This window comes from Xyrauchen texanus, chromosome 50, assembly GCF_025860055.1.
Source record: "Xyrauchen texanus isolate HMW12.3.18 chromosome 50, RBS_HiC_50CHRs, whole genome shotgun sequence".
Lineage (NCBI taxonomy): Eukaryota > Metazoa > Chordata > Actinopteri > Cypriniformes > Catostomidae > Xyrauchen > Xyrauchen texanus.
In genome coordinates, this window is record NC_068325.1 from 12,773,782 (window position 1) to 12,791,703 (window position 17,922).

At 36.9% G+C, this 17,922-nt stretch overlaps 2 protein-coding genes and 1 long non-coding RNA gene across 12 annotated transcripts in view; all 3 read left to right on the top strand.

The window, feature by feature from the left end:
* tcf3b (transcription factor 3b) overlaps nucleotides 1-4,230 on the top strand; it is a 28,261-nt gene extending 24,031 nt beyond the window's left edge. For all 6 annotated transcript variants that reach the window (XM_052123902.1, XM_052123903.1, XM_052123905.1 and 3 more), the window contains 3 exons: nucleotides 317-552; nucleotides 834-986; nucleotides 1,183-4,230. In XM_052123902.1, coding sequence (XP_051979862.1) covers nucleotides 317-552; nucleotides 834-979 — 382 coding nt within the window. In that variant the 3' untranslated portion in view covers nucleotides 980-986; nucleotides 1,183-4,230. The remainder of the gene's footprint in view (nucleotides 1-316; nucleotides 553-833; nucleotides 987-1,182) is intronic.
* A 796-nt stretch (nucleotides 4,231-5,026) lies between these two features.
* Nucleotides 5,027-7,288, top strand: LOC127641127 (uncharacterized). The gene is made up of 3 exons (XR_007970147.1): nucleotides 5,027-5,099; nucleotides 5,353-5,382; nucleotides 5,632-7,288. It is a non-coding gene; the product is annotated as an uncharacterized LOC127641127 (long non-coding RNA).
* A 1,009-nt stretch (nucleotides 7,289-8,297) lies between these two features.
* LOC127641193 (methyl-CpG-binding domain protein 3-like) lies at nucleotides 8,298-16,996 on the top strand. Of its 5 annotated transcripts, none has more exons than XM_052124006.1 (9): nucleotides 8,298-8,582; nucleotides 10,762-10,883; nucleotides 11,811-11,879; nucleotides 12,833-12,992; nucleotides 13,252-13,389; nucleotides 13,495-13,585; nucleotides 15,018-15,195; nucleotides 15,505-15,657; nucleotides 15,948-16,996. In XM_052124006.1, the coding sequence occupies exons 2-8, from the start codon at nucleotides 10,879-10,881 to the stop codon at nucleotides 15,650-15,652; spliced, it is 789 nt and encodes a 262-aa protein (XP_051979966.1). In that variant the 5' UTR covers nucleotides 8,298-8,582; nucleotides 10,762-10,878; the 3' UTR covers nucleotides 15,653-15,657; nucleotides 15,948-16,996. The 5 variants fall into 5 exon arrangements, with proteins under 5 accessions (XP_051979966.1, XP_051979967.1, XP_051979964.1 ...); XM_052124007.1 differs by having other exon boundaries at nucleotides 11,814-11,879; XM_052124004.1 differs by lacking the exon at nucleotides 10,762-10,883.
* The last annotated feature ends 926 nt before the right edge of the window (nucleotides 16,997-17,922 follow it).

A 17,922-nucleotide genomic window follows, 5' to 3' on the forward strand; every position in this document is an offset into this window, starting at 1 on the left:
AATGATTGACTGATGAGTTTCTAGAGAAAGCAGAGACAATACTTGTCAGGAATACCTTCCGAAACCGCAAAATCTGTACATTAGTCCAAACTTTTGTCCGCCTGTGAGCATGGATTTTAACTGTAGATTCTAAATTCTTAGGATTAAATTAACCTTTTTATTTACGGTTAACAGTGAAACTGTATAGTTGCAACATCCCTATTTGCATGTCAATGTTTCTAAAGTTTTTCTTGTTTTGCATTGCTATATTTTTAAGTTTATTTTCTCTCAATTTAAATGTAAACTCAATTTCACTCATGTAATGCTCACTCCACAGTCAAGACAATGAAGATGATGAGGACTTGCCGCCGGAGTTGAAGGTTGAGCGAGAGAAGGAGCGGCGAGTGGCCAATAACGCACGAGAGCGACTGCGAGTGCGCGACATCAACGAGGCCTTCAAAGAACTGGGTCGCATGTGTCAGCTCCACCTGAGCAACGACAAACCTCAGACCAAACTGCTTATCCTTCACCAGGCTGTCAACGTCATACTAAACCTGGAGCAACAAGTCCGCGGTATACTAAAGTTTCATTACTTAAAGTCAGCTTAATACAGCATTTGCAACCCATTTAGCTTTTTTGACTGATGTAATTTTGAGTGAAATTTGAATATTCTGCAGAATGTATACTGGTGCAGTGGGTTTTATGACTCCTAAAGGGACATTTTAATTTTTATTTTTTTTTCTATAAATAAAATGCTTTGTGCCAGAGTAATGGCTATACTTAAACCATTTATTGGACTTCCTTATAATTAAGGTGATCTCTGTTCATTTTGTTTTACATACATTTTCATCCAGAACGAAACCTGAACCCCAAAGCAGCATGTTTGAAGCGACGTGAGGAAGAAAAAGTGTCTGGGGTGGTTGGAGACACTCCGATGCAGCTGTCCGGACCTCATCCGGGCCTGGGAGGAGATGGACGCAACTCTGTCAGCCACATGTGATGATGTGGTGAGTTAGATATCCATTCATAGCTGTTAAGTTTGAAGCCCCATTCATAGTGAGGTTGTCAGGTTTTCGTTTCACTAGTTGTATATTCCACCAACATTAGCTCAGTTAGTGTGTATAGAAAGTGCTAAAAATTTCAGTTTTATTGTTCAACTATTTAAAATAATGCAACTCATCTTGAATTTTCTGTCTTCTGTAGATCTAGTAAAATTTCTTGGGCACTTGGAAGAAGTGACCTTCAATTTCTTCCATCGTTCTCATCCTCTCTGTGTGCATATAGTGACTCAGAAAGCACATCATCCATGAAATAGAGAGATGCACCCTCCAAACTTTTGGACACAAACCTACCGCTAAAACTGACACCGCAGCTTTTCCGTGATCACTCCAGACCACAATTACCAGCACAAATGTGAAGAACTCTTTGTCAGTTTTTTGTATTTTTCTGCTTCCCTAAAAGGATGGATCATAGGACTAGATGCATTCTGACCACAACTGACATTTTACCACTGCAGAGAGAGTCTGTTTCATTGAGACGAACGTCCAATTTAATCATGGATTTGTGCCTAATTGTTACGTTTTATATCAGATGCAAACTGCTTAATTGTGTGGAACAAAGTCGTTTGGGAGTTGCTTGTATATGAGCAGATTTTTTTAAAGTGGTTTGTCATTCCCAACTGAAAGGTACAGTCTTACGTGCGTTGTGTAACCAAACCCCATGAGAAGTGGGGAAGAAACTGTGGTGCTTTTGAGGACTATGTATCCCAGCATGCCTGTGCTCTGTGGCCCAGGGCTCTTCCAGAATGGGAGAAAAGCACATGGGCTGTCACAGCTCTCCAGACTGTTTCAAAACAGGAGGTTTGTTTTGCCTCTCCAGCATCATTCATCATCTGATGTTATTCAGCTCTCACAATGCCATTGACTTCAGTTTAGGATTGTTCAGCCAATCAGAAGAAATATGAACAGACATATTTGGAGTTGCCAACCACATCATACAGGAGTGTCAGCTTCTGTTACCATTATAACAACAATGCTTGGATTCCGAATGTTGTGTTTCTTTGGCCATGTCCACACTAATCTGTTTTTAGGTTCCTAACATCATCGTTTTCCAAACTATGTGTGAATGTGTTTTCAGCAGTGAAAAATGCTGTTTCAGTGTGAATGAGAGGTGTAAACTTTGCAAAATCAATGCGTTTTCAAAGGAAGGCCACGTCCACATTTATCCGTTTTAGTTTGAAAACGTCATTCGTTTTCGAAGTATGCGGTTAAGGAGAGTGTTTTCGGTGGAGGATGGATGGGAAGCGTAAACATAGCGAACCGCTTTGTGAGGGCGTGGCCTAAACCCCTCCACTTAATTAAGTTGACTTTTCACCTTTTGTAAGCCAATTTTTTTTTGTTGTTTTTGTAAGGATATTTACAATCATCACTCACTCGCATTGATGGCTCATTGTCGTTGTTGCCAAAAGTCTGCAACCTTAACACGTGTCCACCTCACAAATATGTAAGGGATGTTATTTCGATTTGATAAAAATTTAAGAATATATATAAATATATTTTTGTTAGTCTATACATTGTAGATTTCTTAATAGCAAAAACATATTAGTTTGAAGTGTAGAGTCTATAGTGCAAGTGAACGCTCCGAGACCAGTATGATCGAAATGGACTGCACATTTACAGAAGACCCTGCATATATTTTTGGAAACATAAGGTATGCCCCTAAAAAACACGATACTTAAAAATGAAATTATAGAAAGAGGTTTGATTGGTGATTGAGGGTGCTTCGAGGTGAGTAATGATTGAAGCCTAGTTTCCTGCTCTAAGGAAAAAGCTTGAGGTGTTCTTGGGCAATGGTGTAGTGCGTCAGGAAACATTTGCCAATACAATTCATTGCTGTCTAACCAACGCACATAATCCAACTTGTTTGAATGTTACATTCAAATGTAGAGCACTCGCTTAGTCTTATCAGACTGGCTTACTGTGAGTTTAGTTGATCATTCTTCTAGTCATTTCAATGTATATGTCTCATACAGTCAGCGTGCAGCTTCACAGATGTCATGTGCGTGAGAAGATGTCCCAGATGGTTTGATATGTATGATAAAATTGGTGTTAAAACCTGTGCAATTGTTAAAATGTCCACAATGGATATAATTTCAAACATTTCGCCATCATCCAGAGGAGGTTGTTCTAAATCATAATGGAAGTGTAATATCAATTTTTGATAAAAAAAAAAAAAGTTGTCAAACATTTATATATTGTGGCCTTCTTCTCAAGACTGTCATTTTTGAGAGTGATGCCTTGTCAGTGCCTAAACCTTTCTTCATTTTTTTTGTTGTTGTAAAGTTGATCATTTGTTATTATTTGAAAATGCAAAAATGGCTCATTTATAATTTTCTTTCTTCTCATAAATATTGTTTTTCTGGAAATATTGGCATTTAATTGGCAATTTAGACTCGTCTTGGTGTACAAGTCTTTCGTCCTCATTACAATGCTGTTTGTGCCCCACTTTGGCAGTTTTAGGATCTAGTCACATTTGGTATGACTAGGTTTTGGTTTTGAGATGCTAGTGTCTCTAGTCCTGGGATTTTTGTTAAGCACACCAGAAAATGGAGGGATCTTAATTGATTCATCAAAGGTAGGAGCCTGAACACTCTAGACCGATGTTTCCCAAACTGGGTCCTGGAGTACCCCCAACACTGCACATTTCGCTTGTCTCCCTTATTTGGGAGATTCAATGTTATTAGAGGCTCCGTGAGTGGGATTGGGTGTCAAACACTGCTCCAGACTAAGTTATTCTCATCACATCCAGCTAATACCATCTGATTTTGAAAATATGCATGAGATTTTCTGCCCCCACCCCCCAGTGTCTGAAGCATTTTCTCTTGAATGTACAACCGCGTGAACCATTTGAATTAAATATTCATCACGCACCTCATCGAAGTCAAATCGCTGCCAATGATTTCCAGCATTATTACGATGTGTGTGAATTTTAGAGAACCTGGTGTCTTGCAGATGCAGTAGGGAACATGAACCATACTGCTGTTTTGTCTTCAGAGTGCCTCCGGTTTTTGTCTCTTTTTTTTTTTGTCATTTGTATATATATATATATAACAAAGTAGGTATTGAGAACTGTCATGTATATAACAGTAATGTAGCAATAAATGTGCCATTTTTAATAACAGAATTATACAGTTTTTTTTTCAATGTCTTGCTTTGGATCTTGTATACCTTCAAATGAGTTAAATAAATAAAAACATTGTAATAAAAGTTTTGTCATTGCTTGTCTTTTCAGAGAAATGTGTTGAGTTTTAAAATTGTAATAAATAAGACTTTATTAATAAGATGCTATTTTTCTGACTGGTCCAGCTAATAAGGATGTGCGTTCTCGAGTTGACTGGCAGACGATGTCTGTAACTAAAAGGCGATTGGCACTTTTTCCTGTAAGGCGGGGCTTCCTTTTCTGCATCCGCCATATTTGGCACTCCATTTTCTCCCATTCATTTAAACAGAAGTGGTCCGTCTCGGGCTAGTCTCTGGAATAGAGCTGTTCAGCTGTGACCTGGAAATCTAATTCACCTTTGGTTCCCTCTGGAATTTTTCAATGAGTTTTTATAATGGGGGTTTTGAATTTATGAGTTCAATAAGATCAGTGGTAGTGATGGGAAAATGAAGCTTTCTGAGGCAATGTGGCTTATATTACAAATGTTTTAAAAATCTGTTCACTACTCAAAGCTTCTGTATGAGGTTCAATTTACTGCCATCTTGTGGTAAAAAGAATTAAACACAAAATAAGCCGCTCTGGCATGCAATACAAGGTATTATCAATGGTTTTTGGTGTATTATTTACTAAATTGTTTATAAATAAATAATAACTAAGGCTTCAAGGGCCTGTTCAAGTTGTGTTGAAAAATAAATAAAAACAATGTGTGATAAATTAATGACTCGTTATTAACCTGTAGGTTGGTAAACCACCCCCACATCCACCCTGGAATCTACGCCCCTGAGTCTAGGATCCTTAAATAGCCATTTAACTTGTTTATCTAAACAGAAGAAGGTCACTGACAACATGCAAAAGATCACAAAGTTGATCGGACCCAAACATGTCTCCATTGTCAGAGCGTGGTAAGTTGACGTATCCTTGATTTACTGAGATGGCATTTAGAATAGGTTGTTAACTTAGAATTAATAGCATTTCTATCCACTGTTATGATTCAGGAACAACATGCTAATAACAATAAGGTGGACTGATAGTGTACAGAAAACATATTGGCATAGTACCTATAGGCTACCATTGAAAATCAACTATAAGCATTTTGCTCTAGTTTTGATTTTGCTGGTCAACAATTAAGTGTTTCCAATTTTTGCACCCCTACAGTACTGATGTTTGCACAGGAAACAACACCAGGTTGGTTAAGTTTATAGTAGTTATAAATAATTAAAAATGCAGTGTGAAACAAAGCAATATTGCATATCTGAATACAGTCTTGCACGTTTAATTGATGCATATATTTACTATACTGTTGTGTTTATGTATTGTTTTCTTCTATATTTTATGTGCATTGTATATCTTTGTCCATCTTAATGTTTTTATATATTTATTACTTTTTCTCTCCCATGCAATCCATGGTTCCCACACTGGTTGGTTGGGTTGCAGTAGGTGGAGTGGCTCTTGTCTATTTCACAGACTGGCAGCTCATTCTGGATTATGTTCCTTACATTAGAGGCAAATTCAAGAAGAATGACTTGTTGTCTAACTCAGTATCATGGATTTGTGGAAAGCGGTTGGTGTGTGTAATTGTGTAATTAGATCATGAATTACTTTCCTTTGAAGTTACTTTCTAAAACCAATCCAACTTGCAGGGGAAAAAAATAAATGTGACGCTAATAGCTCTTTTAGTACGTTAATATTGACTGAATTATTAACCATATTACAGCAATATGACTAAAAATTTTATTAAAAAAATAACAATGCATTTCTAAAAATGCAACTTAACTTTTTTATCGCAAATATGCTTAAGTAGTATATTTAGGTATGTGTGTGTGTGTGTGTGTGTGTGTGTGTGTGTGAGTCCGCTATCTACAACCTTCTTAGCTGTGTGTGGCATGTATGTGTACAGTATGCTTGTTTACCTGTGTTTGTGTTAGTGTGAAAGACAGAAAAAGAATACTAATTAACTGAAAACATTACTGAAATCCCATTTGCAAACAGCTTTCCATTGTGTATTTGAATGCTTGTTGTTTATTTTCGGTGTGCACATACAGGTTTGCTTGTGTGATGCATCATGCATGTGTGTGCATTATATCTGTTTGTGTGTACATGTGCAGTATGTGTGTGTTTACACAACTTTCAGAGAGTGGATTATTTCTACCTCCCTGCTTGTGCTCGGACAAATTGGGAATCCTTTATCACTTGCGCATCTGTAACACTATTGCATTGTGTTTTATTGTGTACAATACATAAAGGGCATAAAAAGGCGTTAACTTAGCGACGTCTTTTTCAAGACGCTGTTCTGCAAATGTTTGACCTTGTGAGCTATACATAGGCTACCTCTGTCAGACGGAAACGTGCGCTGTTTTCTAAGCCGATCCTCTCTCCTCCTGCTCGGCAGCTGCAGCGGGACACACGAGGGGGACACACGAGGGAGGCGCGCGAGAATGGGGATTTGAGGAGGATTTGTTGACGGCCCAGACTTGCGTGTCTCTCTCTCCTCCAGCCAGTGCTGGGAGCTGACACAGAGCTCGCTGAGATTGATTGTGAGCACATGAAATCTTGAAACGCTTTACTTTCGTTACTTTGTAACGCGTTACACCCAACACTGCACACTGTATATCTAGGTAATGTCCTTTGACCGGCCATTAGGCGGCGCTGGTGATGAAAAAAATGAAGATTGAAGAGAACCATCCTTTCAAGATTTCAAGGATTGCAGCGACATCTTTGGTTTTTGACGGGAATGACAACGAAGTGTTGAGGTTGAGGTTTTTCTACAACAAAACTGTGGTAATTTGGTATCAGCCACCATTGCAATAGATAAGTACATTAATTAATTTATAGATTAAAGGTACACGCAGTAACTTCTGTCTTTGTGTCATCTTGTACTTACACTGACACCTAGCGGCTTGGATGCAGCATCATTTAAAATCAATAGTTTTCAGTTTCAGATGCCATTGTAGAAATGTAGGATTCACAGTCAGTCGTGATTACTTTAATCAATGATGAAAGTGTCAAATAATAGGACAGTTACTGAGATTAAGTGAGCAATATTCGGTTGGTCGTGTGATTATAAAATGGCCGCCCCCATGTGTGGACCCTCTCCATGTGGAATAAAACAACTTTTTAAGGTTACTGATTTGACTGGAGTCTTCATTTTAATGTGAGTGCTCATGATTTCCTACATATATTGCAAAATTACAATTCATGTCCTTAGGAGTTAAACTTTATTAATGAGGGAAAAAATTACAGAGTGCACCTTTAAAAAAAAAAATTACAAGGATTTTTAGAGCTTCTTAAACTGTTTAAAGCAGATACTATATTGCTTTACAGTATTAAAGGAATATTCCGGTTTCAACACAAGTTAAGCTCAATCAACAGCATTTGTGGCATAATGTTGATTACCACAAAAAATCAGTCTGCCCTGTCCTTCCTTCTCTAACAGAAACAAATTTGGGTACATTGAGGTACATTCAATAAAAGTGAATGGGGCCAATCGGTAAACGCTAAAATACTCACCACTGCAAAACTATAGCAATAGGACGCAAACAATATGCGTGTTAACATTATTTTAGTGTGATTAAATCGCTTTCTAACCTTTTCTGTGTAAAGTTATATCCAATTTTATAACTTCAATGCCATTACGATGAACATCAATTAAATAATTAGAAGTTAATACGCATAAAGGAGTAGGCCCTAGTCCGCGGTATCAAAGACGTTGATGGAAAAAACTTTACAGCTCAAATAAAACACAGAACTTTTAACAGAATAATGAACGTATGTGCTTTTTATAAAATTATAAGCTTCATTTTTCCGCTTTTAAACCCATAAAAAATTGGCCCCATTCACTTCCATTGTAAGTGTAACCTCAATTTTTTAAGAAAAGGAGGGACGAATCGAAATTATTTTTATGGTTTGACATTATTCCGCAAATCGATTGAGCTTCACTTTTTGTATTTGTTAGATAATTTGAACACGGAAATTATTTTAGCAATAACTTTAGTATCTGGCATTTCTGTAACTGTTTAGTATGGTACGTTTTTGTACTCGACAGTGCGATCACACGAACTTTCTAGTACACAGCAGGAATAGCTGTAAAGTAACATCACCTGTTTAAGTAGACCCTAATGACGATACTTTTGTTGTTGTTTCACAAAAATAACAGACAGTCTTTGTTCCTTGAAGACAAAACGGTGTATTGTATTGTCGTCGGGTGGTTTATGGTTACCCGACCCTACCGCGGGGCTTTGTCTCGTTAAGTCAACCCTAATCGGACATAATGTCTTTCATTTGTCTCATTGAAGGGGGAGGGGAGTGAAAGTAAAGAGGAAGAGAGGGGGATTTAACATTCACGAAAAAGGCGACACCAACAGAGAATGCACGATGGATAAAAACGAGTAAGTATAACCGATTTAATAGCGCGAAATAATTTAATCGCGACCTCGATTGCATGTACATTTATCGTCACGCTGTTTTGCGAATGGAGCAATCGCTTTTGTTAATTTGAGTAGAATCGTCTCCATTCTGCCGGACTAGGGTCGCGCTTTGCGCAGTGCTTTAAAATGTTTATTTTTAGAAAGTAATACAATGCAAACTAGGGATAATAAAGTATTATGCAATGTAATACTGTCTTAATAACAACACTACGTTTAATGCTACATGTATGCACAGATAAAGCGAAGTCGTGGGTAGCGAATACTACTTTTCTTAAAATGACAATGGCTCCAGATTTCGCTAAATACATCTCTACCACCGCTTTTAACGTCGCCCGGGACCAGGTGCAGCATACATCTCTTTTCGTCCCGCTACGAATTGTCATTTGAATGCACAATGCTCTTTGGGGTCTCATGGATTTGTTTTAAAGCATGATGTTTACGCGGTTTTTAAAAACCTGTGATCTTTCATTCAGTCTCCTGATCAAAGATTATAGTCGCGTTTCGACAAAAATGTCTGCAGTTTTACCTGCCGGCTAGTAAAACGTTTGTTTACACTATCGATCTATCAACGCTCCTCACGGATGAATGTCCCATTCATTAAACTGTGGTGGAATAACATTAAAGTGTGCAACTAATTATGCATGCATGTTCATCTATGAGTACCACTGCAGGATTATTGAATCTGTATATTTCAGTGTGGCCCATTTTCCAAGCGGATGAATCCTCCATTGACTAGAAGAGCCCAAAACTAGTGATGATGAAGCTGAGGCGGAACGATTTTCAAAATGACAAATCAAAGCCATTTAATATATTATCTTTATAAAGGCCCATTGCTCGCATAACACATGTTTGTGTATAATGAACGTATATGAGATCGTCTGCAAGTCAGTGGGTGCAGAATCATCATGGAGAGTAAATTAGTGTGAGTGCATTGCTTGGATTGTCTGAAAGGAAAAGCCATGTGTGTTATGTCAGGTACTAAGTATAAAGGGGAGATTGTCATTTAAAAGTAGGCCCAGCTGTGAAGGGGATTTTGAGTGCATAATTTTCATATGGGGGTAGTTACAGCATGTGAACCCAAGTAGTATTGGGAATTTCGATTCAGGTTGAACGAATTGGTTCGTATTCACAAATTGGTTAAAGCTGTTTTTTTCGGGTCATCACTGAAAAGTGCAACAGTCTGGTTCTGGGAGTAAAAATCCCATAATTTTTTTCCCTAGATTAATTGATTTTCAACAATAACTTAGAAAAGTTTAATGGCAGACTTACCATATGAGCTACGAGGTTGTTCATCGATGGTATGCTTCCGTTGAAGCCAATGATCTGCATTATTATAACTTAATTGTTTCATAAATGTCATGTTTGATTGTGAAATTTCTGGTGAACAACTACATTACCCAAGGTTCAACAGAGAAAGCTTTACCAATCAGAGAGCCGTGGCCAACAAAGCCCACGAAATGAGCCCATGAGCCCACTCCCATAACGTTCTGTGAATGACGCAATACAGGCGGCGTCTCTTCACCCTTAAACTACTTAAATGTATGTTTATATCAGACTATTTAACAGTACACGTGATGTGAAATATATTGTTTTTATATAACCTAAAAGTTTTAGTTATTCCCATCCTTTTATTTCGACTATGTCATTCGCTTCATGGGATTGTAGTTTGTGCCCTTGTGAAAGACGGTAAGTACACAGTCTTGTACCTTTGTCATTTTGTTCAAACACTTTTTTGCCTCAAAAGTTTATAATGTTGTTCACCTCAGAGCTGGTTGGGTTGGTTCATGGCTTATTGGGATTATTGGGAAAATACTTCCAGAACTCAGACGGCTGAAAAAGTAGGTGGACACTATTGCACTCTATAGTAATCCCAGGGGTCCCTGCGCAGTATTTTTCATTTTTTTGATTTCTTTTTGTAGTTAAATATTTGGTCAAATGCTGTTAATCTCACAATGTTTTCTATTACAATTTCAAAAAGTCTATTTTTATAGCTGAAGTGTATATCTTTTAGATGTTAAAATACTTTCTCTTGTCAATGCTTAATATGCAGAGACAACTATAAGTAATTTTAGTTGATTACCTCAAAAGCTGTAAACACTGTATTTCTGGCGATTAAAAATTGCTCTGTTTGTTTAACCAGCCCGTCCAGGCTGACATAGCAACATTACCTCAACCAATGGCATGAGTTTGGGGCAGGACTATCTGTTTGTTCGACCAATAACAGAAGGAGGGTGTATTCGGAAAGCTGTTTGAAAACATGAGGTGCGTCCCAAATCGCAGACTTCTGCACTATTCTACGGCATTTTGTAGTATAAGTGTGTTCACATTGAAAATGCAACAAAAAGAGTAATACAAGTTCCCAAATAATGTACAACTTCAACCGAAAAAATGGAGTGTAGAATGTTGGACACTTCAAGCACTCAACGGATGTGGCTTGCCCTACCTAGCAGAATGGGCAGAGTTACCTAGCTGGCCGCGATCTGGACTGCCAAAACAGTAGTAATTTATGGTAAATGTGGCAATTAGCAACACTTCTGTAAATGCAGCACCTTACAAATGTTAGTTGAATGCTTTACCTTCACCCCACGCTGTGTGAATATTTATGTTATTTGAGATATACGTGTTGAAATGAGATTTCAACCACTTGAAATGTCAATACCTTAAGCTGGAAAACCATTAGTGTTCCATTTGGGACTGTACTACACTTAGAAAATGCACTAGACGACCGAGTGCATAGTGTAGGCCGCATCATTTGGGGCACAGCTAAAGTTCATGTTTGCAGTTCCATTTGTTGGATTGTATTGGTCATATTCACTGACTATATTTGTGTTTCAGTTTCATGCTGTCACTGTTTTTACAGAATAATTTGACTTGTTTCTTCTCTTTGAAGTTCTGTAGCTGAGTCACCATGTGAAGCAGTGATTCACAACTGCTTTGCAAGTCGGTTAGGCCGAATCATGAAAACTAATGCATTCAAAAGAACTATTTATTCGGAAATCTTAAAAACAAACTCACTATTCTAACTCATTTCTGTGTGATCAATCCACACAGGTGGTGAGATGTGAAGGCAACACTGTTATTTTGTGCTTTTATTCTTTTAGACTAAACTCTCTGGTCTGAATAAACCTATTTTCGAGGACTGCTATGTGAATACACATTGTAAATAGACATGACTGTTCTTTTTTTTAGCAGAGGTGAGGAAGAGGAGGAAGAACAGAGGCGGGAGAGGGGGGAGTCAGGTCGTTTGTATAGCTTGTGGTATTGTATTATTTAATAAATTATAAAATCCATTGATGTTACATGTTTGCACGGCTTGACAAGCTTGACAAAAGCCATACTAAAACCAAACGTTTGTCCAGATTCTTGCATGAAGTTGAAACAAACACGAAATGTTCATGGTATCATCATACAGAATATTCAGTAATCATTGCATCACACCTGTTCAACTTATTACTAACTTTTAATAGAATTTAAAGTTAGCGGGACTGTGCAAGGCTTTACTTCAGATGCAAGAGAGGATGGATCTGCAACTATGGCTGCTAAGTTTTTGGAAAATCTCGAAAAAAGAGTCCCACCTTCTGTTGTACACGACAATTGCACACTGCGATCTAGACAATATTACCATTATCTCAGTCTACTGATAGTCTAGCCAGCGTAACAAATGCACACACTTGGCAGAACAGATTGACAACAACAGCTTACAGGGTGAATGGCACTGAATGACATCGCTTTGCAAATGTATTCATACTCTAGACGTAGTTACTGCTTCATACTACATTTATTTTAAAGTTAATTGAGATTAAATGTCCAGCAAAATGGTGAACTTCCTTTCAGTTTATGTATGTAAATTTAGCATTAAAATCACATTTTATATGTGATTTTAATGCAATCCTAATTGTCAATGTTAAGAGACAGTAAAGCAATGCATTTATATATTTCATTGTATTTCAAGAGTTCTGGTCCTCACAGTGTTTATGTTGTAATTACATTATCATTTGTCATTACAGACTTGGTACATATCAAAATTCATTCTCAGTTAGGCTACAAAACCGAGTCATTGCATGTCATTGTTTGCATATATCTGTATATCCTGTGTGTTTATATCTGTATGCAATACCGAAATGGTCACCATACAGTTCATTTTCTTTCCAAATTTGCATCTAGACGGCTTTATCAAATGTCTCAGATCTGTCCTATTTTGCTCCCCCCAGCCCCACTGGGAAGAAGTTCCGGAGCAAGCCTCAATTGGCTCGTTACCTTGGCAACTCCATGGATTTCAGTTCCTTTGATTTCCGCACAGGAAAGATGCTCATGAGCAAGCTGAACAAAAACAGACAGAGACCCCGATATGACAACAATAGCCAGACTAAGGTGAGTTGACTTGCATCAGCTATGCACTTTATGTTAAAGTTGCAATTTCGTAATTTTTCGAACTTCTTTCCATTGTTTTTAAAGCAGTGTTTACATAACATAAAGGATTTTAGTCTTTAGTCTGGTCAAGCTGATATACCAGCACTACACTAAACCATTTAAGACCATCTTGCAATTTAAGCTGCTTTAAACTGTTTTTTTATAGCAGGAAATTTTAATTGAAATGAAGAATGTTCCATTGCACATCTTTGTTTGATAGAGCAAACCCGACCTAAACACATCCCTCCCAGTGCGACAGACTGCCTCCATCTTCAAACAGCCTGTCACAAAAGTTACCAACCACCCCAGCAATAAGGTCAAGACTGACCCACAGAAGGCTATTGACCAACCTAGACAGGTAAATCTAATGCTACAGTTTTATTGAAGATTTTATTCATAAGTGCTTGGCCAAAATAAGTAGTTCGTTAAAGGGGCCCGATGGTAATATTGTTTTCCTTGACAGCTTTTTTGGGAGAAGAAGTTGAGTGGCCTCAATGCCTTTGACATAGCAGAGGAGCTGGTGAAAACAATGGATCTACCTAAAGGCTTACAAGGTACGGTAACACACCTGGTTGAGGTGAACTTCTAAAGCTATGTTTGCTATTTCATTTAAAGGATACATTAAGAAAAGTCAATGTTTTAATACTTTGTGATCCAAGATTGTATAAAGGTAAACAAAGGTAGACATTTTTTAAATACAATACTTTGTGATAATGTCAGTTTTAAGTAATTTTAACTACTTAAGAACCAATAAATGATTAAATAATGAATTAAATTAAATTACTTTTAATAGCAGTCCTATAATTAAAACTATGTTCAACACTTTTTTCAATCACGATTATGCTACAAGTATAATTATTACAACTAGTAAATAAAGCTGCAAAAAGCGATGACGGGCCCAAGCACCATGGGTCCATTTCCACCTGGTGGCGTTCAGAAAACAATGCAAGGTGGACACATGCATTTGACATTATTCTAAACAATTTTGAAGCAATTTGGGTAAATATAAAATGACTATTTTAAAGTCTGTTGCTGCCAGGTGGTGATGCTATGTCCATGACCCAAAATAGTCACATCCATGTGATCAGCTCCCATTACCAAACATACAGCTGAATGTTCATCAAAATCATACAATGCACACAGAAGATATAAGGCACTTCCTGTTTTCCATTTTTCGCCATAAATATTGCTTCGCAATGGCGACACCGTTCAAAATATAAAAAATGGGTTCACAATTTAGCAGCTACAATTTCTTGGCATGATGTTACACAAATTTGGTGCCAGTCACATGAATCCCCTAGGAGGAGTATATTAAAGTTCAGTGCCTGCTATTTTCAGAAAATCCAAAATTGCCGACTTCCTGTTGGGCGGAGCTGATGAAAGTTGTTTGGCTTAATGAGAACAATATATGTTCCAATTTTGGTGACTGTAGGTGAAAATGGGGGTGCCCTCCTTACATGCCCATTTTCAAGGGGGCACTACAGAGCCCCCCTGCACTTTCAGTGCTTGGGCCCTAATAATAATAATAATCCTTAGAAAAACAATAGGTCTCCCGCACTTTCAGTGCTTGGGCCCTAGAATGTGATTACATTAAAAAAAATTCTTAATAAGTAATATTTCATTTGAAATATTACTTATTTTTTATTTCAGTATACATTTGTTATTTGGCTTGCTAAAAGTAAATTACATTTTCAAAAATTAAAAATATCAAATATTGAATTTTTTCAATTTTGAAAGATGTAATAAATGTTTTTCAATGTAATAAATGTTTTCACATTTTATTATTTGGTTTGCTACAAGTAAAAGACATATGAACATTTACACATTTAACACATTTATAAAAATAAAATAAAATGGTAATTTACATTTAAAATTCAATCTAAACAAAGAATTAATGTTATAATAATATATTTTTTATTTCCATACACATAAAAAAAAATTAGGATTGCAAAAAAATTATTTTATAATATTTCATTGTGATTGAAGGAGTTGGCCCAGGGTGCACAGATAAGACCCTGTTGTCAGCCATTGCCAGTGCACTACATACCAGTGCAGCTCCTATCACAGGCCAGCTGTCTGCCGCTGTGGAGAAGAACCCGGGAGTTTGGCTTAACACGGCTCAACCTCTCTGTAAGGCCTTCATTGTCACAGATGAGGATATTAGGTATTTCAGATGTCAATCCATTGGATTTTCCTTTGCATGATACACAATATTTTAGTAATGAATATTGTTTTAATAAATATTATACATTGCAAGATGTTACATACTAGGTATGATTGACTTAACCAAATTGTTCAGTGATGGAGCATATTATAGTAAAAAGGTGCTTATAAAATGGATAGTTCTCTAATTTGTAATTACTTATTGCTTTATTACTTTCCGAAAGAGAATGTATTTTACATTCCTTAGAAGATTATGTGGCTGATTGTTGCCGCTTGTGTATCAGTATCATCTTTTTCTGGACCGTCACAGAAAGCAGGAAGAGCTTGTGTACAGCGTTCGGAAGCGACTGGAGGAGGCTCTGATGGCCGACATGTTAGCTCACGTGGAGGAAACGTCCAATGACGAAGATGCTGTCAAAGAGGAGGGAAATTGTAATGATGACAAGGAGGAAGTATAGCAAAGGTAAGCACACAAATATGAAAAGCCTAATGTGCAATGAATAATTAAAAAGATACTATTTAGTCACTATACAAAAATACTTGACCACAGAATGCTACAGTTGATCAGAATAAAGTTTTACTGCAAGTCGTGTAATTAGGATGCATAGATGACAGTTACATATTGGCACTTTTGGAATCACTGCTACATTTTTGGTCACTGTAGCTTGTTGCTCTTGTTTCCTAAAGACAATAGTCACATACGTTGAAATGTCCCTCTATAAGCAAGTGTTGTTGCAATGTTTTTCTTCACAGGGCATTCGAATGTGTCTGAATTATCTGCAGATTTCCCAGCACAGTCACACTACAGCCAGATGCTCTACTGATCAGCAAACCATGTTACCATGAAACATCTCCCAGCCTTACTGAATATCCATTTGCGCCCACAAGTTGGGATCTCACAAAGACTGTTGCTCGGTTTTCAGGCTTAATGCTTTTTCTGTTTTGTAATTTTTATTTTTTGAAGATTTTAGTATTTTCTAAAAAACCAAAATGTTGAAAAAATGTTGCATTTGGTGAACTATCCCTCTAAAGGAAAGATTGTGCATTGAGTAATATTGCAAAGGTGTTTTCAAAGGAGGGTGTATTTGGATTTGATATGGAAAATGACAATCAAGTCAAAAATACAATCCTCGAGTTTTAGTGGTTGCTAAAAATACAAAACACAGCTGACAAAAAATCTGTGGATGCATGCCCATGTCTTTGATTAATATAGATTTGTAAGTAAAGGGGTAAGAGACGGACCAAACAAGTGCATCCAAAGTAGTTGATATGTTTTAAGCTTCATTGAAGAGATAACAGTGTTTTTTGATAAATGCATTGACTTCTATCCCAATATCAATCAAATTCAGTATTATTCAGTTAAATAGGTTCATATTGGTTCAAATTTAGTTCAAAAGTTTTAGTATTATCCACAATGCCACACATTTTATAATGTTGTCTCAAGGGAAGTGAGGCATTGATAAAGATATTCATAGTTACAAGGAATCTTATGGTGCAGAGATGGCCGATCCCAATCTCATATGGTGCTTGTTAAAATTGCCTGTTTTTTATAAGCTACTCATACTTGACACTGAATAACATTTCCATAGGAAAAAAAAAACCTCTGAATTTGGTATTGAAATGTGAATGGTGATTCATACAATGTGATGTGTAAACATCATCCTGTGAGGCAGCAATTGAAAAACACATTGCCAGGTGGAAAGTGTTTTGCAAAAGATCTATTCCATGTTTTGGTCATTGCCCACATCAACACGCTAACTGCCATGTTTACTTGTGCATTTCTCTAAATAAAATGTTCCTGTGTGTTCAATATTTTTTATTCATTCTCTTGTCTGTAATGATATAATTTTACACTAGTATTTATAAGGTACATTCTGCTGTAAATACAAGTCAAGCCCAATATTAAGTCAAATAAATATTCAGAGTTCCATACAAGTTTAGCATAATTGACAGCATTAGTGGCAATATTTTGATTACCACAAAAAGTTATTTAGACTCGTACAGCCTTAACTTTTTTTGGAGTCTTTCAAAACAGAAAATGTGAAGTTTATCATATTATAAAAGCACTTACACTGGCTGCCAAAAGTTTGGAATGATGTACAGATTTTGCTCTTATGGAAAGAAATTGGTACTTTTATTCACCAAAGTGGCTTTCAACTGATCACTATGTATAGTCAGGACATTAATAACATGAAAAATTACTATTACAATTTGAATTATATATATATATATTTTTTCAGAACTTCAGCGTTCTCATCAAAAAATCCTTCACGTGCAGCAATAACAGCTTTGCAGATCCTTGGCATTCTAGCTGTCAGTTTGTCCAGACACTCTTTACTCTCTTTACTGTTGTACATGAAACTGGTGTTGAGCGGGTAGAATTCAATGAAGCTGTCAGTTGAGGACATGTGAGGTCTCTATTCCTCAACTAGAGACTCTGATGTACTTATCCTTTTGTTTAGTTGTACATCTGGCCTTCCACATCTCTTTCTGTCCTTGTTAGAGCCAGTTGTGCTTTGTCTTTGAAGACTGCAGTGTACACCTTTGTATGAAATCTTCAGTTTTTTGGCAATTTCAAGCATTGTAAAGACTTCATTCCTCAAAACAATGATTGACTGATGAGTTTCTAGAGAAAACTGTTTCTTTTCTGCCATTTTTGACCTATTGACCTTAAGACTTGTCAGTCTATTGCATACTCTAGTACCTCAAAAACAAACACAAAGACAAT

What these genes read in the sequence shown, in the direction of transcription:
- LOC127641193 (XM_052124004.1), top strand. An exon ending in TCTACCTAAAGGCTTACAAG is followed by an intron (nt 13,586 to 15,017) that starts GTACGGTAACAC and finishes TTGTGATTGAAG; the next exon opens with GAGTTGGCCCAGGGTGCACA. An exon ending in GTCACAGATGAGGATATTAG is followed by an intron (nt 15,196 to 15,504) that starts GTATTTCAGATG and finishes GGACCGTCACAG; the next exon opens with AAAGCAGGAAGAGCTTGTGT.